Source organism: Notamacropus eugenii, chromosome 7, assembly GCF_028372415.1.
Source record: "Notamacropus eugenii isolate mMacEug1 chromosome 7, mMacEug1.pri_v2, whole genome shotgun sequence".
In the NCBI taxonomy this organism is placed as follows: domain Eukaryota; kingdom Metazoa; phylum Chordata; class Mammalia; order Diprotodontia; family Macropodidae; genus Notamacropus; species Notamacropus eugenii.
The window spans coordinates 105308202-105331406 of record NC_092878.1 but is presented as its reverse complement, the minus strand read 5'-3'; the positions used below and the strand labels follow the sequence as shown (position 1 = coordinate 105331406).

Genomic DNA, 23205 nt, shown 5'->3' with positions numbered 1-23205 from the left:
TTCTTGGAAATTCTTGACCTTTTGTTCTTCCAAATGAATTCTGTTATTATTGTTTCTAACTCAGCAAAAAAAATTCTTAGCAATTTAATTGGGATGAGGTGCCTCTCTTGCTGAGATCATTCCACAGCAGCGTTTATCATGCATGGTTTAAAAAAAAAAAGCAAAGTCTGTATTCAGCAAGACATTGACAGGAGGGCAAAGCCTTAAGACCTAATAGAGTAAGAGTTCTATGGCTCAGACAAGTGGGTCTCCACTAGGCATCACAGGGAAAACTGAAGTAATATAAAACAGTGTAGATTCCCAGGATGGGTCTGATCCACTGCACCATCCCATCCTATTGTTAGTGACTAATACTTGACGTGTCCTTCATTAGGAAAGGTATGAAGATGATTTCATGTTTACTTATAAAATTTCAGGACTTGCAGCATCAATAATCAATGATAATCAATCAAGTGATTAATCCATAAATGTTCTTTAATGCTTGACTATATACCTGTCACTGTAAGCATCAGACCACTCAAGTGAAGAAGAAAGTATGTAAGTAATCAGGAATGCACAGACTAGATCCGACATAATCTCAGAAAGGCAAGTAGGTGGCTCAGTGAATAGAGCTCTGAACTCAGATTCAGGAAGACTTGAGTTCAAATTTGGCCTTAGATACTTACTAGCTGTGTGACTCACTTAACCTCTGTATACCTTAATCCACTGAGCAGAAAATGGCAAACCTACTCCAGTATCTTTGCCAAGAAAACCCCTTATGGGCTAAGACTGAACAACGATTCAGGGAAGGCATGAGCAATTGTGGAGACCATAAAAGGCTGGTTCATAAGTGAATCTTGAAGGAGGTCCGGGTATTTAGGAGATAGGGATGATGAGAGAGGGTATTCCCAGCATGGGGAAATATGCAAAGGTGCTGAAGATGAAGCAACAGTAATTAGACCAGGGATGGGGAACTTATAGCCTCAAGGACACATGGAGTCTTCAAATTTCACAGAACAAATCCCCTTAATAAAAGGATTTGTTCTGTAAAACTTGGACTCAGTCAAAGGGCTGCACCCAAGCACCTAGAAGGCTACATGTGGCTTCAAAGCTGCAGCTTCCCCATCCCTGAATTAGGCCAATGAGCATATCTGGATTGTATAGTGTGCGTCAGGGAATAAAATTTAAAAAGACTGGAAACATACGAAGGGGCCAGGTTGGGAAAGGCTTTAAATGCCAAATAGAACTCTTCAATTTGGTCTTGAAAGTAACAAGGAACCTCTGGAGCTTTCTGCAAGGTAGGAATAAGGGAAATCTGGTCAGCCCTAAGCTTAGGTTTAGAGTTAGGAGCTACCTAGTTTACACATGACTTTGAACAGTCATTTAACCTTTCTGAGAATCTCAGTTATCTTGTCTATAAAGTGAAAGGCTTAGATTAAATCTCTAAATCCCACTGGGTATGCAGGCTGAGTATGACTATGTTATTGTTATATAGTTATAAGATTATTTAGACCATTCCAAATGAGAGAAATACATCATAATCTTTGAATAGGTCAGGATTCCTTCCCATTTGGTCTTGAGGAATTGGGTCATTGGATTCAAACTGAGGACACAGCTCACTGCATGACTTTGAGTTTGGGTCCTTTCCAGGCTCAGATTTATGATTTAGAAGAAAAATCCCTCTGCCAATGAAGGTCAGCATGTCCAAGAGTTGCTTGAGGCACTGAAAATAAAGAATCTTCTCAAGGTCACACAGTTAGTATGCGTTAGGACTAGAAGCCAGATCTTTCTGACAATTTTCTATCCACTACATCACCTCTTTACTGCCTCTTTATTAACAAAGATTTAAGAGAAAATGGTAGCTAAAAAAAAACAACAACAACATCCCTTAAGTCATAGAATAAAATGCTTGTCCACTGGAATGCATTCATTGTTAATCATTAAATGTCCTTTTAATGAACCTTTTGAAAACTTCATTCCCATCTAGTTAAATACTTGGTCAGTATATATACTAATAAAAGTAGTTTCCAATGCTATGAGAGGTCTATGATTTTTCATAGAAATAAAATACATACAACATATAGGTAACTTCCAAGTGCATACTCTGCCCATGCATCATTTATGAGAATTATTAAAAATTAATGATAGTATATTATTGTTAATATTATTCATGACAATCTGAACCTGGAATTTCGGCATGGAATGGGGGAACCTCCAGGTAGGAATCTTCCTTTACTTGATGAAGACCAGCATCTCCTCCACTGCTTAATCTCAGAGAGCTGCCTGGGGACAATCAGAATTTAAGTGTCTTGCTGCTGTTCACAAAGCAAATTCTGAGTCACAGGCAAGACTTGAAGTCAAGTTTTCCTAAATCCAAGACTGGTTCTCTCTCCATTATATGTCCCGTGGCCTGTTATCATTATTTATGCCTTCATAAGTATCAAGGAGACCATTTGAACATGTATAATATTTGTCTAATGCTTTGCAAACCTAAAAACACCATACAAAGTCTAGCTATTATGATCATATGATAACTGTAAAATTTTTTCCTAAAGTTGTGTCCATCAAGAAGCAGAGGGTCACACAAATTTTGGAAGGCTATGTCTGAAAAAAGTAAGTGCTGGTAGGTCTTACCAAGCTGAAAAGGCTTCCAAGATGAGGTAAATGGTCCAGCGTACCTCTCATCCCAAAGGATGAGCCTGTCTCAGGTGGCAGGGGCTCATCACTGGAATGGTCACTAGGTAATAACTCAAGTGATCAGCCCAAGGTGAACAGTGTGGGGCTGAGCCTGGAGAATGTCCAAGGCTCACTCAGGGTTGCAAAGAAGCTGTGATTTCACCAGCACTGGACATGGCCTCAACACACCTTCATGGACAGTCTTTAAGTGGTAGGAAGTTACTTCATGGCCAACCTTGGAATAAACTTCTCCAAACTGAGCTAGAACCACCCACTGACCTTTTTAGCTTGATAATACCAACCAAATCATCATCACCACCACCATCACCATCATCATCACCACCATCATCATCATCACCACTATCATCATCATCACCATCATCATCATCATCGCCACCACCATCATCATCATCACCAACACCATCATCATCATCACCACCACCATCATCACCACCACCACCATCACCACCACCATCATCACCATCACCACCACCATCACCACCACCATCATCATCATCACCATCATCATCATCATCATCATCATCACCATTAGCATTTACTAGAATAAAATGCTTTAGAAATATTTTTTTATCCTCACAATGACTCTGAGTGATAGGTGCTGTTATAATCCCTGTTTTAAAGATGAGAAAGCTTTGAGATTTAGTGACTTGCCTAGGGTCACATAGCTAATAAATATCTTGAGTTTGGACCTGAATTCAGGTCCTCCTGACTCCAGGTTCAGTAGTCTATCCACTTAGCTACCTTTACATTTACTTTTTGCTGACATAGCCAGAATCTTTTTTTGGTAATATGTTTAGATTGAGGGTCTGTGGCATTTAAAAAAGTTCAAAAGACAATTTCTGGGTAATTTAAGCATTTTATTAATAAGCCAGCATTTTAATAACAGGATGATCAAAGACCATCACAGGGAACTGGTTTTAGACTTATCTGTTCTTTTGGAAAAGGAGTGTTCAGAAGGATGGCAATCCACTCTGATTGGTTAACCATTAATGAGAGAATGAATATTGCAATCAAGGGCTGGACCTGTATTTTGATTGTCATTTATTTCTTAAGTTAACCTCAGCTTTGGGCAACCTATTCAAAGTAACAATGTCCCATCCAAACCGGAGCATCCTACCTGGGTGAGGTTTGAACAAGAAAGTTAGTCCAATCTCTTTATCAGCAATGTCCTCCCAGAGACTGAACTTTGAAAATCTGAGCTTACTTTAGAAAAAGCAGGGAAACTCTGAATCTCTCCAAATCATTGATTATTAATCATCATTTCTCTCAGGTCCCTGGAGGCAAGGACTGTCTTTTTTCTCTTTTTGTATCCTCAGTGCTTAGTACAGTCCCTGGCACACAGGAGATACTTAATAAATGTTTATTGATTTATTGAACCACAAATAGGCATCTGCCTGAAACCTCCCCCATTCATCATTGTAGAAATACAATTATTATGACATGACGGCATGACATAGCAGTGATAAATTTGGAGTCAGGGGATCTGGGTTTGAAATCTGACTCTTGCCCTTAGTCACTATTTAACCTTGGATAAACCACTCAGGAGACCTCAGTTTTCTCATCGGTAAAATAAGAGGTTTGAAATGTATGACCACTAAGGTCCCCTTCAGTTCTAAATCTGTGATCCATTGATTCTATGAACTTTAACGATCAAATGCTTTCGTTATTACTCCTTTTTCAGGACTACTACTCTACATATATCACCAGACTAATAATAGCTAGCATTCATATACACCCCCCCCCGCTACTGTACTTTACAAATATTTCACATTATCTTCACAATAAGTGGCCTATAAGTGGTCTGAGGACAGATTTGAACTCAAGTCTTCTAGACTTCAAACCCAGTGTTCTAACCACTACACCCTACTTCGGGAGCACGTTCTAGTGCCACTCTGTTGTATAACCTTGGACTTTAACTACTTTGTCTGTAAGACTAGAGGTTTGTTTGTTCCCTCTGTTTCCTTCCTCTGTAAAATAAAGCATGCATTCTATAATGGAAAGAAAGAATGCTGGATGTGGAGTCCAAGGACCTGAATTCAAATTCTGTTTCTAACATTTACTTACTACCTCCCAAGCTGGAGGAAATCACTTCCCTTAACTCTTTGGGGTCTTTTATTCTCATCTGTAAAATGAACCACTTAGATGACGTGGAAGGTCTAATCTGTGATTCTGATCCATCTGGACTCATTCTCTGCCCCCATTCATAGGAGATTATCTGAAAGCTGACGCTATAACAAAAAAAGAATACTCTCTAATCCATAGCATTTTTAATTTAACTGAAATATACAAATAAAAAGCAGTTGATGCAGTGGATAAAAAGTTGTCTTCAGAGAGAAGACCTGGGTTCAAGTTCTACTTTGAATTCATCCTGACTTTCCGTGCTCTTGAGAAGGTCATGTAACCCCTTAGTTCCTCTGGGCAACGCTTCCAATAAGGACTATAAAAATGGAGGGAAAGTACAGATCTTCATTACTACAGGGAGTTCCTAATGGGGAGTTGCCTATACCTATGAAATCACAGTCCAGTCCTCCTCCACAATACAAATGCATCGTAAGGAGAGAATGCTATGCCCTGGGCAGATGGAGAGATCCCAAACCGAAGGAGCACCGTAAGGGCAGGGGTGACCCAAAGATGCTAGTCTGCATGGTTTCCTATATTAAATACCTACGGGACGTAGGGACGAGTTTCGTAAACCTAGGGAAATGCAAACAACTCTTCCCCACCCCTCCCAAGATCCTAAGATTATATCTGGAGAGGAAGAAAATCCGAGAGGCCTCTAATCTCGAGCCCGCCCCAGCCCAAGAATAAACAGCCAAGGCTTGCCCTTTGGACTTACCCAATGACAAGCAGTCGCTTTCGGCTGCTTTTGCTGCAGTTCCAGCTGCTGCTGTTGCTGCTCAAGGGGTCCCGGACCTGCCGGCCGCTGCTAGGGTGCAAGGCCCGGGAGCGGTGCCAGCCCCCACGGCCCCCATGCATGAAGCAGGCAGCTGGTGCCCCCAGGCCCGCCGCAGCTCAGGGTTGGCAGTCTCCTTGTCTCCTATCCCGACCCCGCCGCCGCCCCTTCTTCCAGGGCCTACGCCCCCCCGGGACGTGCGGCCGTCCCTTGGGTGGCCAGTCCTGGCTAGCCTTGGGCATGGACCTCCACAGCCGGGTCCAAGGAAATGAGGCTGGGGTAGAGTCCACCGCCCCTTAGCACGGGCTGCCCGGAGTCCTGGAGCTGGTCAGCCCCGGCCATGGGCTCCTGAGGAACTCCCCGGAGCACCCTTCGCTCTTCGAAGTCGCCGCCCTTAATCCCGGGACAGCTCAGGTCTCTTGTCCCTGCCAGGTGGGCGTGGGAAGGGGCCTGCACCCAGCCAGCCTCCCGCCTGCCGGCCAATGACCTGAATGCTCTTCCTGGATTTCTTGGGCAGCCCCGCAGCGTTCCCCAAGCTCTTCTGCCCCCGATCTTAGCTGGACTGGGAAAAGCTGACGTCTCCCTCACCGCCCCGCTCCCTCCGCCCCACCTCTGGCTCCCACGGTCCCCCCGGAACCTCCACAACTAGCTGCAGTCGCCTTCCAGGGACACTCCAGTGGATGCAAACATCCGTCTGTCTTCCCCCCTGGGGCAAGAGCGAGGAGCCTCCCCTAAGCCAGATTTCATTGTCAAATGACAGGCAGCGTTCCGCGGTCCAGCCCCAGGAGGCACAATCAGACTGCCTGGCCCATCCCTGCTCTCCCAGCAGACTGACGCCGGAACTGCTTTACCTCCCAGGACCAAGGTCTCGGTGGTACCAGCCCACTGACCCGGGGTAATGAGAAAGCACTCAATACCGGGTGGGAAAATGGAAAGAACACTGAAGCAAATCCAGTCCAGCTGTCTCCCGCATCCCGGGAGGAAGCATCCCCACTCTCCAGTTTCCCCAGAAGGATGTTAATTTCCTTCTCAGAATAAATCTACCCGCTTCTGCCTCACACCCAGCAGAAAAGTCAGATTAACTCGATCCAGAAGTGTTAGAACTAAGATTTTATTAAGTACCGATCGTGTGCCAGGATGAAATAGTCCTTTCTCTGGAGGGGACTTACATTGTAAGGGAAGAAAGCCCATACACATGTAAGTTACACACCAATACACAAAAGTAATTAATGGGAGGGTGTGGGAGTGGAGGGTTCAGAGGGGAGAAGCTCTAAGGAAAGGTGTTCTTGAGCTGAGTTCCAAAGGAAACTGGAAGGCACTTAGAGATCTAGAGGTTCTCATAGTGTTCTAGTCAGACCCCTCTGAGTCCTCCAGACCCTCAAATTCAAAACTATTTTCAAAATTATACTCCTCCCTTTCCCCAACTATATATCTGTGTGAAGCCAGATTGTTCTCATAAATTTCAACCAAAATCATCACAACCGAATGACTGCAGAGGCAGACAGGAGCCAGACATTTGGGAGATTTGTCACCCTTCTCACCATTTTTTTTTTTGCTTTGGAGAATATAGTTATATTTCATTAAAAATATTAATGTTAACATGTAATGGGCTTATTATTGCTATTTTAAATGAATTCATGAATATTTTTAGACTTTATCAGGTTTAATTCTGAGATACTAAATTTCTATAGGTGCAAACAAGTTTTTAAGAGTATAAAGATGTTCTCAATTCTGGAAACTGCTGATCTAACCTATTTTTTTTTAATGAGGAAATTGAGGCCACCAGAAGAGGTTATGTATTCTTAAGATGGTAGATTTCATAGTAGAAGAGACCTTACAGTTTTGTTCAATCCCCTCATTGTATGGTTATCGAAATTGGAACTCAAAGACTGACTTTCTAAAGTCAGTCAGTGATGGAGCAGGAACTGCAAGCTGAGTCCCCCCTTTTACTGGACAAAAGGTTTCTCAGTCTCCAGCAGCTCATTTGATACTAGATTGCCTGGAATCATCATGTATCTTCCTGCCCACCTCCACCTCTGATACCTTGTGTTTTAATGCCAAGTAGCTATGTCTGTTCAAGTGTCTTAATCAAAATGAGCATTTTTGGAATGATTCAATTACATCTGAACACAACCAAGTTGGATTGATCTGATTTTTTTTTAAAGGAAAAAGTCAAGATTGAGACCATATTATTGGGTAAAATATATTAGAATACCATGAACAACAGTACAACAACAACACCATTTATTATCTGGGCTACAGCCTGGTTCCAATGCAAGAGAAAATTGCCAGACTGTCGGGCCTCCCTCTACTTTACATGCTCAGTCACAGGATGGCTCTGGAAGCCTTCTCAGTAGTGTACTTCCATTCCAGAATGAACCCCAGATCACGCTTCAGTCACAAGGCAAAGATACGACTATTTTCCTATCCTATAGGACTATATTCCCATCAACGAATGCCTTCTCTGTCCACATCTGTATCAGTAACACCAGTTATCCACATTCATAAGAAGGAGAAAAATAATGAAGAGAGCATTCAAATCTAGGTTCAAATCCTACCTCCAATATTTATAAGCTGTATGACCTTGTGAAGATCATTTATCCTCCTGGGGCCTCAGTTTCCTCATCTATCAAATGATGGGGAAGTACTAGATAGTCTTCCCAGTTTGAGATCTATAATCCTATTATCCTACTCTCTCCCTTAACTTCTTAATCAACCACTTAGCATTTATTAAGCACCTACTGTTTTCCAGGCACTTTATGCTAGATGCTAGGAATACAAGTAGAAAAATGTCATCTTCCTAACTATAACACTTTAATAATAATAAATTTAATAAATATAAATAATAAAATATAAATAAAAATTAATAAATAAAAATAAATTATAAATAATAAATATAGAATTTAAGGTTCCAAAGCACTTTACACACATTATCTCATTTGATTCTTAAAACAGCCCTGGCAGGCAGGTTCTGTTATCATCCTCATTTTACAAATGGGGAAACTGAGGATGAGAACAGTCAAGTGACTTGTCCAGCGTCACACAGCTCAGGAAATTCTAGGTGGAATTGGAACTCAGGTCTTCCTGAATCCCAAGTCCAGAGCGCCATCCTCTTACACAACCTAGCTACCTAATATATGTCCTAGTATCTTTCTCCTGCTCAGATTCCTAAAGTTTTCAATAGTTCCCTAATTACAAAAGTTCATACTCCTTATTTTGTCATTCAAGACCCTTGACAATCTGGCACTGACCTTCCTTTTCCCATTGTCTGTTACTGTATCCAGTCATCCTGATGAATATCTGGTCACTGGATTCAGACGGCTCTGGAGAAGTGAGGTTGGTGACCTGAACAACCCTCCCTCACTCAAAACAAAGTCAAGTGCAAGTCATGTCATCATTTCTCTGGTGGCATAGTCTTCCTCCGCAAGGAAGGACAACAGCAAATCACACGTGCATGCTGTACTGAAAGACTACCACTAGGTGTCCATCTTTGCTTTCTGGAGGAGGCGCTTTTGATTATGGGTCTTAGGTTTAAAAAAAATAAATGGTACTGAGTGAATGGGTTCCCAGCCTGGTGCTCTCCACTATTCTACACATATGGAGCTAGATAGTATTAGAGCATTCATTAAATTTATGTATTTCTGCCTTGTCATCTATTCATTGTGTTTAAAATTTTAAAACATTTTCGCCATTATTAACTTTTATGAATTTCTACCTATATTTCTTGTTCAGTCAACAATAATTTATGAAGCATTTGTTACAAATTGCATCTGAAGATACAAAAAAAGGACAAGGGAAAGGGAGATCAGGGGAGGGAAGGGAAGAGAAGGGAAGGGAAAGGAAGGGATTGTATATGTTATATTTTGTATATATTAGACAATATAACATACACTACTAATATAATCTGTATAATGCATCATGATGTATCTTGAAATAATAATGTAATATAAAATATAATTATATAAATATTTACCTTATATAAATTTTATAAGTATATTATATCAATAAGATAATCACTCCTGAAAGACAGAAGACCAGAAATGAATCATTAAGAGAAGCTTCCAGGAATAAGGAAATAATCATTTCTCTGTATTCTGCCCTGGTCAGATCATATCTGGAGTATCGTGCCCAGTTAGGTACCACAGTTAGGTAAGCACTGATAAACTGGAACATTCTGACTTCATCACCTTCTCTCTCCCATCATCTCCAAACAAATTCCCAGTTTATTTCATTCTGGCTTGCTCTGATCACATCTCTTTTGCTAAAGGATATCCTTGGCTAACTTATGTGATGGGGCCATCCCAAATGTCTTGTAGACTAGCAGGCATAAGAGGGTGTGGAAAGGATGTGGAAGCACATATAATGTGCATGCCCCAGAATTGCTATTTCCTTACACCAGTCTACTAAGTCATGCCTTTGATGTCTAAGTTATGTTTTTAATAATCCATCAGGTTCAGCAGATTCTACCCACAATAATGCCAACATATCAGTGCCAGTTGGGTTCATAGGAACACAAACAACCCTAATAAAAGGCAAAATTTTGGAGAATTTAATTGTCAGGTAGCTAAATCCTAGTATTCCATTCATTTTTTTATTTCTAATTCTGGTACAAACTTTCCAGGCTCTGATTATCTGTCCAGTGACAGCTCTCAACCCATTAATTTGTAGATATCTTGGTACTATGATAGCCTAATTTTTTACTCATATGTTCACTCTCCTTCCAACTCAAGCTCTATCTCCTTAGCCCCTCTGCCCAAGGATTTATCCAAATACTGACATTCATTGTCCCTATCTCGGGTAGGATGTAACAGTGGCTGGGTCACCTCCAGTTGTCCTGATCTATACCTGGCCTCTGGACCCAGATGGCTCTGGAGGAGAAAGTGAGGCTGGTGACTTTGCTCAGCCCTCCCTCACTTAAATCCAATTCACTTGCAAGTCATGGCAACACCTTCCTGATGTCATGGTGCTCTTTGAGACCAAAGAACAAACGACATTTACATGATCGATCACCATCTTTGCCATCACCATCAACACCATCATTGTTAACATGTATATAATGCTTTAAGATCTGCACAGTGCTTTAAACCTATGTTCTCACTTGACAACTACCCTGGGAGATAAGTGCTATTCTTGTCTTTAATTTATAGATGAAGGAACTGAGTCTGAGAAAAGGGACTTGCCCAGGGTCACATAGGTAGCAAGTGTCTGAGGCAGGATTTGAATTTGAGTGTTACTTACTCCAAGTCCAATGCTCTATCCACCGTGCAACCTAGCTGCCTATCAGTAGCTGAGCAAAAATTGATAGTCTCTAATTCCTCTGGTCCTATCATCAACAAAGTCATAATCCCATCCAGCCCATCCCCATGGCAAACCTTCATTTTATGCTTTTTTTTCATTCTATTCGAAAAAAAAAAAAAAGCTCTAGCCTACAAGTTTCTACTGCAATGTGGGCCAGCCCCACAGCGAACTATAGCCAAGCTCCTTCTTCCTTTTGTTGTTCAGTCATTTCAATTATGCCTAACTCTTCATGACCCCTTTTGGGGTCTTCTTGGCAAAGATACTGGAGTGGTTTGCCATTTCCTTCTCTAGCTCATTTTACAGATAAGGAAACTGAGGCAGGGTTAAGTGACTTTCCCAGGGTCACATGGCTAGTAAGTGTCTGAGGAGACATTTGAACTCAGGTCTTCTTTACTTCAAGTCTGGCATTCTATCCACTGTACCAGCTAACTGATCCATCCTTCTTACTACAGATGCTTAATAGATAAGCATCTGAATATGGATAAGAAATTCTCTCTTGATAAGAAATTCCTCTTGTTTTTTTTTATTAGTAGCTGTAAGTCTTTGTCACCCTTTTGCAAGGCTTATCCTGAGCAGGATCAAGGCAACTTTGGGAAGAAATCCTCTTTTTAGAACCACAGTGAAAGCTCCAAGCCAGTCACAATGCAGGTTACGTATAGGATTGAGTGACCCGGGAGGAGAACACAATAGACCACTCTTCCTACCATGCCTCAGAGTACACAGAACAGAGCAGAGAATCAAGTCCAGACTATGTTGGCTTGGGTTTCGGGTTTTTTGTCTTACAAAGAAACTCCTTCAAATTGGGGGTGGTATTGTTTTTCCTTTTCTTTAATCTCACTGCCTCTTTCTTATTTCAAGCACAAGATGTTACTGGAGGGGGGGGAGGGAAGGGAAGCAACTTGAATGAGAAAACAAAAGTTAATCTTTTCAGAAGAAAAATGTAATTGGAGGGGTAGGAACTATAGGAACCCTGAAGTTCATCAAAATTACTGGATCTTTGTCAAATCTTATCTTATAGGTAGACATACTCAGAGACCAAGACCTTTAATGTAGTAAGTACCTAATAAACATTTGTTAAATAGTCTAAAAGTGAACAATCACTGTGTATTCATTAATCAGTTAATTTAGAGCTTGAATTCACTGAAAATTGTGAATAGATAAGAAATCATCTTTCTTTGTAGCAGATAAATTCTCTACAAAACTACAGAAAATACCTTGATTGGTATTTTATATTTCTTTTCAGAAGGATCACAAGGCCACAGATAAAAAAGGGCACATCCTCTAGTACAACTTGATCATTTTACAAATTAGGAAACTGAGACCCAAGCTCACAAAGGTAAGAAGTAGCAGAACTGAAATTTGAACTGTTTTCTCTTGGCTAAACTTTGTTCCCATTTAGTGGCTCATGACCTCTTTTGGGGTTTGCAATGGACAGCCCAAGGCAGGGGTGGGGAGCCTGTGGTCTTCTACATCCTTGGGTGCATTCTTTTGAGCAAATCCAAGACGAATCCTTATATTAAGGGGATTTGTTCTGTGAAATTTGGCTTTAGCCAAAGGGCCACACTTGAGAACCTAGAGAGGTTCCCCACTCCTGGTCTAAGGGGTTCACAATAAAAATTATTTAACAGTGCTGTAAGCAATAAATTATAAAGAATATTATGGAGGCGGAGCCAAGATGGCGGAGTAGAAAGACGCACATACACATAGCTCCGAACCCACAACCCACAGAACAGCTAGAGGGGACCAACTCACAGTGAATTCTGCACCCAGAGGCCATGGAATATTGGAGCGAGGGAGATTTCTGTTCCGGAGAGACCTGCAAACCTCTCGCGGGGGGTCCTTCACGCTGTGGAGTGGGCGCCGGGACTGGGAGCTGAGTGCAGCCCTGCAGCGGCCGGGACACCATGAGGAAAAGATCCGAGCGGGCTATGGAGACGGGATATCCTGCGGCCACACGGGTCCCTCCACCCACAGAGGGACCTGCAAACCTCTCGCAAAAGGTCCGTCACACTGCAGACGCGGAGCCCAGCCCAGACCTGCTGCGGCCGCGGCTCTGAGAGGTACAGATCCGAGCAGGCTTCAGGGACGGGATCTCCAGCGGCGGCACAAGCCCCCCACCCACAGGTGACGAGGGTCGGTGAGAGAGTCTCTTTGGCGGGTCGAGAGGGGAGTGGGGTGCCCCCATGGCTCGGGCCCCCCCGGGAGGTAGAAGCTGAGAGGCGGCTGCAGACAGGGGCTCCCCAAGTGGGCGGGAGCCTGGATCCATTGTGGAAGGTCTATGCATAAACCCCCTGAGAGGCGGCCCTGCCCCGACCTGACCATCTGAACTTAATTCTCACACTGAATAGCAGCCCTGCCCCCGCCAAAAGCCCTAAGGTGGGAAGCAGCATTTGAATCTCAGTCCCCAAACGCTGGCTGGGAGGATCAGGAGGTGAGGTGGGTGTGAGGAGAATATTCAGAGGTCAAGTCACTGGCTGGGGAGAACGCCCAGAAAAGGGAAAAGAAATAAAACTATTGAAAGGTACTTTCTCGGAGAAAAGACACTTCCTCCCTTCCTTTCCGAGGAGGAAGAACAATGCTTACCATCAGGCAAAGACACAGAAATCAAGGATTCTGTGTCCCAGCCCACCCAATGGGCTCAGGCCATGGAAGAGCTCAAAAAGAATTTTGAAAATCAAGTTAGAGAGGCGGAGGAAAAACTAGGAAGAGAAATGAGAGGGATGAAAGAGAAGCATGAAAAGCAGATCAGCTCCCTGCTAAAGGAGAACCAAAAAAATGTTGAAGAAATTAACACCTTGAAAACTAGCTTAACTCAATTGGCAAAAGAGGTTCAAAAGGTCAATGAGGAGAAGAATGCTTTCAAAAGCAGAATTAGCCAAATGGAAAAAGAGATTCAAAAGCTCACTGAAGAAAATAGATCCTTCAAAACTGGAATGGCACAGATGGACGCTAAGGACTTTATGAGAAAGACAGATATCACAGAACATAGCGAGAAGATTCGAAAAATGGAAGATAATGTGAACTATCTTATTGGAAAAACAACTGACCTGGAAAATAGAACCAGGAGAGACAATGTAAAAATTCTGGGACTACCTGAAAACCATGATCAAAAAAAGAGCCTAGACATCATCTTCCATGAAATTATCAAGGAAAACTGCCCTGAGATTCTAGAACCAGAGGGCAAAATAAATATTCAAGGAATCCGCAGAACTCCGCATGAAAGAGATCCAAAAAAAGAAACTCCTAAGAACATTGTGGCCAAATTCCAGAATTCCCAGGTGAAAGAGAAAATATTGCAAACAGCTAGAAAGAAACAATTCAAGTATTGTGGAAATACAATCAGGATAACACAAGATCTAGCACCCTCTACATTAAGGGATCGAAGGGAATGGAATAGGATATTCCAGAAGTCAAAGGAACTAGGACTAAAACCAAGAATCACCTACCCAGCAAAACTGAGTATAATACTTCAGGAGAAAAAATGGTCTTTCAATGAAATAGAGGATGTTCAAATTTTCTTGATGAAAAGACCAGAACTGAAAAGAAAATTTGACTTTCTAACACAAGAATGAAGAGAACCATGAAAAGGTGAACAGCAAAGAGAAGTCATAAGGGACTTACTAAAGTTGAACTGTTTACATTCCTACATGGAAAGACAATATTTGTAACTCTTGAAACATTTCAGTATCTGGGTACTGGGTGGGAGTACATACACACACATGCACACACGCACACATACATAGAGACAGAGTGCACAGAGTGAATTGAAGAGGATGGGATCATATCTTAAAAAAAAAAATGAAATCAAGCAGTGAGAGAGAAATATTGGGAGGAGAAAGGGAGAAGTTGAATGGGGCAAATTATCTCTCATAAAAGAGGCAAGCAAAAGACTTATTAGTGGAGGGATAAAGAGGGGAGGCAAGAGAAAAACATGAGGTCTACTCTCATCACATTCCACGAAAGGAAAGAATAAAATGCACACTCGTTTTGATAGGAAAACCTATCTCATAATACAGGAGAGTGGGGGACAGGGGCACAAGCAGGGTGGGGGGAGGATGGAGGGGAGGGCATGGGGAGGAGAATGCAATCCGAGGTCGACACTCATGGGGAGGGAAAGGATCATAAGAGAATAGAAGTAATGGGGGACAGGATAGGATGGAGGGAAATATAGTTAGTCCTATACAACACAACTAGTATGGAAATCATTTGCAAAACTACACAGATTTGGCCTATATTGAATTGCTTGTCTTCCAAGGGGAAGGGGTGGAGAGGGAGGGAGCTAAAGAAGTTGGAACTCAAAGTGTTAGGAGCAAATGTAATGTTCTTACCACTGGGAAATAAGAAATACAGGTTAAGGGGTTAAGAAAGCTATCTGGCCCTACAGGACAAAAGAGAAGACGGAGACAAGGGCAGGGAGGGAGGATAGAGGAGAGAGCAGATTGGTCACAGGGGCAACTAGAATGTTTGGGTTTGGGGGGGGGAGGGGATAAAAGGGGAGAAAATTTGTAACCCAAAATTTTGTGAAAATAAATGTTAAAAGTTAAATTTAAAAAAAAAAAGAATATTATGAGCAGTATATTAAATTGCCCTGTGGATTTTTACACATTTTGTTGTTGTTGGAAGGTATTTGTGGAGCAAAAAATATTTGGAACCTCATGCTGCCTTGGGAAGCTGCAGGAGCCTTCAATTATATAAGCAAACGAATGTTAACCTCTACTCCATCCCCTTTTCTGTTAAATGAATTCCACTGGGTTGAAATAATAGATGTTTAACATTTTATATTTCTATTATTTACTACAGAAGGTTCAGAGGTTATTGTAATCTGTTTTGACAGAGGGAGGACGCCTGAAAGATAAAGTTCAAATTGACCATTGGCAAAGCTAATGAATGAGAGACTTAGCTACTGTTGCCAAGAAAAACAGAGATAAGGTGGAACAAAACTTGTAGTCAAGAGACTACTAATGAGGATGTTTATTAAAAGGCTTTAAGTAGAGGTGCTATTGTCTAGAATCAGATTTTAAATTCTTATAAGCAAACTTTCTTTATCCCTTCCCAAAGTTGATTGGTTGCTGTCTTTCATCCACAGGTCGGGTACAAATAATCCATATGAACATTTGGGAAGGATGTGTCTCTTATTTTGGACATCTCCCATTTATTTTGAGCTACTGCAACTCTACTTCACTCATGGAATACAGCACCTGCCTTGATGCAGGTACTCCATGCTGGGTGGTCCTTTGCCAGTGTCTCCCTTGTCTCACAATCAATTCCAAAATTCTTCAAGAGAGGCCTTGACAATGTCTTTGTAATGCTTCTTCTGATCACCACATGAACTCTTGCCCTGTGTGAGTTCTCCATAACATAGTCTTTTAGGTGAGCGCACAATTGGCATTCAGACAATGTGGAAGCCCATCAGAGTTGTGTTCTCTTCAGCAGAGTTTGGATACTTGATAGTTTAATTCCAGGAAGGACCTCAGTGTTTGGTACCTTGTCCTGTCAAGTGATTTTCAGAATCTTCCTAAGATGATTCAAATGAAAGCGATTCAGTTTCCTGGCATAGTGTTGGTTTGCTGTCCAGATTTCACAGGCATACAACAATGAAGTCAGCCCAATGACTCTGTGGATCTTCAACCTAGTAAACAGTCCAATGCCTGTCTTTTCTCTCTACACTTTCCTTTGAAGCCTCCCACACACTGAGATAGCTCTGGCTATGTGTGCATCGACCTCATCATCTATGTGTGTATCCCTGGAAAGTATACTACCAAAGTAAGGTGTAACTTGTCCACAGCATCCAAAACTTCTCCATTTGCTGTAACTAATGGTTCCATGTATGGATGGTGTGGTACTGGTTGATAGAGAGCCTCTATTTTCTTGGTGCTCCGTGGTACCAAAATTAGCATAAGCAGCAGAGAAATGAGCCATACTTCCTTGCATCTCAGCCTCAGAGGCTGCATTGAGTGCACAATCATCTGTGAACAAAAAGCCATGCACTAATTCTCCTTCCACTTTAGTCTTGGCTTGCTGCATTTGGAGAAATCACAGGGGTCAATCCTGTGGATGAGCCTCACCCTAGGGAAACCACCTTCATGATCATGGAATCACCCCTGCCTGGTAAGTCCCAAACAAGAGAACTATGAAACGAGGTGTCAAAGATGTGGGTTAGAAATCTTGGCTATGCAACTTGCTGCCTATGGGATCATAGGTAATTCATTTAATCTTGTGGGCTGCAATTTTCTCATCTGTAAGTAAAGAATGATAGATTATATGACCTCTTGGGTCCCTTCCAGCACAAAAATATTATCCTATCCAGAAAGAAGTCTAGAAAATTCATCTGATCTTGGTTACTGATAACAATAATAACTAATATTTGCATAAAACTTTGAAGCTTACAAAGCATTTATACTCACTATGTCATCTAAACCTTTCAACAAACTTATCAGGTTTAAATTCCATGTTACAAATAGTATTACTTCCATTTTACAGATGAAGCTAGCTAGTTAAATGGTTGGGTAAAAGCCAGTGAAGTTAAATGAATTGCTTATGATCACATAGATAGTAAATTTTGGTAGTGGGGCACAGTCAGGTCTTTTTCCTTTAAAATTCAATGTGTTGTTCACTACCCTATTGATTCTCAACTTATAATTGGTGTATGTGTACATACATCTATATCTGTCAATATGTAACATATATGCATATGTAGACAGACATGATATATATCACAAACATACTATGTATATCATACTGTCGTATATAAGATACATTATTATATATGTGGATATACATGTATATATAATAATAACTAGGATTTGAAGTTTTAGGACTATTGGGGAAGCTACATGGCACAGTGAACAGAATGGAACCTGGAGTCAGGAAGCCCTGAGTTCAGATCCAGCTTCAGACACTTATTAGCTGTGTGACCCTGGATAAGTCACTTAACTTCTGTTTGCCTTAATTGCCTTATTTGTAAAATGAGGATAATAATAGCACCCATTTTCCAGGACTATTATGAAGATCAAATAAGATAATAATGGTAAATCATTTAGCACAGTGTCTGGCACATAGTAGGTACCACATAAATGTCAGCTATTATTATCACAAGAATGTAAACTTGCCCTTTATTTTTCTTTCATTTGTCCCTTTCTCCTCCCATACTTCTCTGTTTCCCTCTCTCCCATGCCACTTCTGCACCTCTCTCAAGTGTCAGCTGCCTACTCAATGAACTTCAGTGCCTTCTTATCTCTAGGACTGAATATATACTTTTCTGCTTATCTTTTAACATCCTTCCCAACCTGGCACCCAACTATTTTTCCAGGCTTATTATATATAATAATATATTATATATAATTCCCTTCTATGCTCTGTAATCCAGCGAAAGCGTCCTTCTCTCTGTTTCTCAGATCATCTACTACTTTTTCAGTTTCTGTAACTTTGCATGGGCAGTCCTCCTTGCCCACTATGTATTTTCTCCTCATCATAGAATTCCTCTCCTCTTTTAAGATTCAGCTTAAATACCACTTTTTTTTTAACTTTTATTTAGCATTTTATTTTTCCTCAGTTACATGCAAAAACAAATTCTCTCCCTTATTTCCTTACCACCACTACCACCCCCTCATTGAGAAGGTAAGTAACCCAATTTAGATTATACATGTGTAGTCATGCATAATATTTCTACAGAAGGCCTTTCTTGATTCTCTCCCTCCCCAAATACTAGAGCCCTCCCAACCTAACTAGCTAGTACTTTACTCCCTTGAAAAATGAGCTGCCCTCTAGAGATTTTGCAAAACTGAAGTTTAGACAAGGAAAAAGCAGGCATGGAAATATAAGGAAAAGTCCTTTCAAGAGTAGGAAAAAAATAACAGTCCAAAGCAAGAAAAGGCCTGAGGCTTGAATAGCTCAACTGCATATATAGAAGCTAACTAGACCATGAACTGGCCTTTAGGAAACAGACTATATTTATTATTTTGCTCTGAATAGGATTCTGGGAAGTATGACTGCCTCAATTTGTTCATGTTGTAGTTTCGTTCAGTCATATCAGTCCTGCCAACTCTCTGTGATCCCATTTGGGGCTTTCTTGGCAAAATCTAGACTGATACCAAAAGCAACAGTACAGCCTCTTGCTAAAGGAACTTGCTTTGTACCAGGAAGGATGACTGAACAGGAGGAGCTGTATCTCTCACCATTCCTGACTTGAGCATTTCAGAACCTGGTTTTGAGGAAAGACAAACAGGAGAGACTTGGGTTAATCCCTGACAAAGGGCCATGGCCCAGGTCAAAGGAGCTAGTGCCAAACTAGTGGCTAGAGGAAGTAAGAGGTTATGAATGCTCATCAAAGAGCAAACCCAGGGAATCTGAAAGATCATCTGGTTTATCAGAAGAGCTCAGCAGGTCAACAATCTGGCCAGTCCAGCCTGAGGAAACATGGCTTAGCAGCAGGGCAATCTGCCCAGTCCTATCTACCAGCTTCCCAGTGGTCAAGCAACCCTTCTCGGTTCAGCCCAGAAGCAAGTTAGTCTGGTAAACTCAGCAGCGGCAAGGTCAGTGCTTCACCCAGCCATTTGTTAACAAGGAGCACACTGATGGGGGCTCCTGAGCTATAGGTTAGGAGGATAACCCCCCCATAGCATTATCCCTGGAATGCTGAGAACAGTAGCAGTGCATCTTATGGGGGACCCAGTATTCTAGTTCTAGTGCAAGCTTGAGGGAAGTGAACCCAAAGCAGGTATTAACTATATATTCTTTGTAGTATATGCTTCATATATATATATATATATATATATATATATATATATATATATATATATGCGCTTCTTGTTGTCCCTGTTTTTAAGGGTGGAGATTGTTTCAGTCTTTATTTTTGTACCCCTCAGTTCCTAAGACAGGCACTTAATAGTCAATTGATTGTTACACAAGCAAAATTTTCTTCTTGCAATACAACTCCCAAGCCACTGTCAAAATGTACATTGTTCTATCTCCACAACTCCAGAGATTTCCTCATCAAAAAAATTCCACGGTATGTATTAATAGGATATCTTGTTAAGAAAACTTTAAAATTTTAAAATGACTGACTGGCCCACTAAATTCAGGCAGTGACAAGAATACTAAACCAAAAAGGTGGGAAGAATTCCTTTATGAACTTGTAGTCGATTCTAAATTCAATTTAAGGCCTCAGGCTCAGTAATTAATTACGTAAAAGGATTAGTGAGAGTGACTCACCCATTTGACATTGTTTATAGGGTTGATGATGAGAAAACAGACAGATTCTTTAATTTATCGGTGGATTTTTTTTAACTTTTTAAAACTCATTTCTTCCTCCTAAACTATGTAATTTTCAACTAAGGGCCAACCTTCTGTAGATGAACCTCTTGGGTCCCAACTGAGGGGCTATTGGTGACTCAATCCATCACTGGTTGGGTGCTCACAAGCCTTTTTAGCTAGCTGAGACTTGCAAGAGCTTATGTTTAGCTCCCAGTGCCTTCAAGAATTCAGAGTTCCCTAAACCATGATGGAGCATCAGAGGGAAACTGGAACCTTAACAACGTTTTCAGACCTGCAGGTATCTTCAATGTCCAGTAGCTAAAACCCTGAAAAGGGCTTAATGTCTACTGGTAATCAGGATGAAATGTTGAAAATTTCATTAGCCAAGTGAGGTAAACATCATATTCTGCAAACTTGATAAACTTTCAATATGAACTCACAGGAAGGAGCATACTTGTCAATATTTAATTATGGGGTTTCTCCTAAACACTTAAGTGGAGTCTTCTAATTAAAAAATGCTTACGTATAGGGATAGCATTTCCATCAGTAAGTGCCATATCTAATTGCTTCTTCTTTGTCTGTTTTTGTTTTCTAGAAAGATAATACATTCTCCTTACACGCCTTCCTGATATGAATAAAATATTTGATTTGCTATTAAATGGAATCACAGATTATGAGAGTTGGAAGGGAACTCAATGGTTGTTAAGTATACACAAAAAGCATAGTAATAATTACAAAATAAGGTTAGAAGACAGCAATAAAAAGAAGTAGTTTGCAAAATGAAAAATTTTATTTGAATGTCAAAATAAATGAAAACTTTTAAAAGTTGTTTTCCCATGCATGTTAGAATATATTTATATATATATAGAATATATATATTAGAATATATTTATATATATATAGAATATATATATTAGAATATATTTAATAAAGCATTTAAAACATAATTTTAGATTTCCTTTATATTATTTTTATGCTTATTATATTTGTATTATTAATTTTATTTCTTCATTGTTTTTTTACTTTTTGAGGGAAGATTGCCATTCTTAAAGACTAGGTCTATTTTAAGTATGACTAGGTTAACGAAATATGCTAGAGCCAGTTTCAACCTGCTCAGGAAATGTGATGACTTCAATTTTCAGTGTGAGCCTTTATGTCTCAGAAATTAGCACAGTACAAATCAGGGTTTGATTCAGTATTTCTATTCATTAGACTTAAGAAAATGGTAGTGAAAATCTTAATAATGCATATTAAACTTAAAAATGTGTCAAACATATTCATAGAGTTGTTTGGTAAGCATTTACAGTGCACCTCTGACATTTCATTAGTTTGGAAATAGGCTTAAACTTCACAATAACGTAGATTGATACTACATTCTTTAGTTGCAGAATTTTACAAAAATGCTTCCTCAAGTACTTATTAGTCACTGTTTTGTATTAGGTTAATAGCATCTTTTTTCTTGGAAAACAAATCAAAATTATATTCATATAAACACCAATATTTTATATTACTCATTTTAACCTAGTAGAATCCTTGGGCAACCTTTGAATTTATCAGCTTAAAACTCCTTTTGAAGATCAACTCTGACCTCAAAATGAATTATTTGCTTAACAAAGGGCTGTCTTTAGAGCACTAATAATTCCAAAAAGTTAAAATGGAATTTCATTAAGAGGTCAAGGAAGAGATTTATATTGAGTATATATAGGCTTCTACATATAAGGATTAAGGAATCTTAAAGGAAAACCAGAGTAGAAGATGTTATCAGAGAAATGTATGATGGAAAAAAATAATCCAATCATATGCCAAGGTGGAAGGATAGCCAATTTCTAGCCTGGATGCTCCCCTAAAATCCTTAAGATGTCAAGGGAAGCTAAGCATTCCCCCATCCCACCTCACCTTGCCCTGGTTCTTTGGATGTACCTCCCTGTGGTGAATTTAGAAGAGGTCCAGTCATTTAACTCAAAGTCTATAATCCTATGGTATACAATGCCCAGAACTCAGTCCTGGTGTAGACACATGCCAGATGAATATTTCTTTTAACATATATTCAGAGATAAACATATTCAAACCTCCTAAAGATGAAAAATAAGAAAAAGCTGTATGGTATTTTGCTCTAAGTATCACAACACAAATTCAATTTAAATTTGATTTTGAAAGACCGTTAGTAAATATCGATAGTTTATATTGTCTTTCTAAATAAAAAACATTACTAAGTATTTATTTGTTCACTAGACCCCTATTTTATCCTCATTATTATTTTAATAGAATCAGTGTGGTATAGATATATAGGAAGAAAGTTTACCATGGAAGTTTACCTATGGAAAGCCTAGGTCCAAATCTTACCCCTGATGCGCTGCACAAATCATCAACCTATTAGTTCCCCCAGGCAACCCAGTAAGACTCTAAGTTATAAACCAGTTGTTAAGCTGAATCAGAAAGTCCCTGAAAAAAAAAAACCTAACATTTTTTGGGTTTAGAAATTCTCTTTGAACACAACTACCTGCCATAAAAATTTAATACATTCACCTCATTAATCAATTACCAAATCTTGTCATTTCTATCTTTATAACAACTGGCCTCTGTATTCCCTTTTCTCCACTCACACAACCAACAATCCTTGATCAGGCTTTTATTACCTCTCACCAGGACAATTACAATGACTTCCTAACTGGTCACCCTGTCTGGTTTCTCTCCACCTCCCTTCCGCCATCCATCCTCCCCTCAGCTGCCTAAAATATATGACCCTGTTCAACAGCCTGCCTTGGCTCTCTAATATTTCCAGCATCAAATATGAAGTGTTCTCTATGACATGTAAAAGCTCATCAAAACCTGGCACTTTCCTACCTTCCCATTCTTCTGGCACTTTTCTCCCCTCCATACACTCTACAACAAAGCACTCCAGGACTATGTTCACATGGACCACTTGTGCCCAATCTGTGGTAGATCATTCTGAACTTGTATTGGTCTGATCAGCCATAGTCAAATGCACTGTAACTTGACTCTAACATAGTGATGTCATCTTGGTCCTCTCCAAGAGTAAAGGACAACAACCAACCAACCAGATACCTAGTTTTTTGCATTTTGTT

At 40.4% G+C, this 23205-nt stretch overlaps 1 protein-coding gene across 2 annotated transcripts in view; it reads right to left on the bottom strand.

Annotated features, from left to right (window-relative positions):
* The window catches only part of FAM149A (family with sequence similarity 149 member A), a 71930-nt gene that overhangs the window by 38224 nt on the left and 10501 nt on the right, over positions 1–23205 (bottom strand). The window contains exon 1 of one of the 2 annotated variants that reach the window (XM_072623110.1): positions 5513–6487. The exons of the other annotated variant lie outside the window; for it this stretch is intronic. Coding sequence (XP_072479211.1) covers positions 5513–5652 — 140 coding nt within the window. The 5' untranslated portion in view covers positions 5653–6487. Of the gene's footprint in view, positions 1–5512; positions 6488–23205 lie in introns of those variants that run through there. 2 annotated transcript variants of the gene reach the window in all.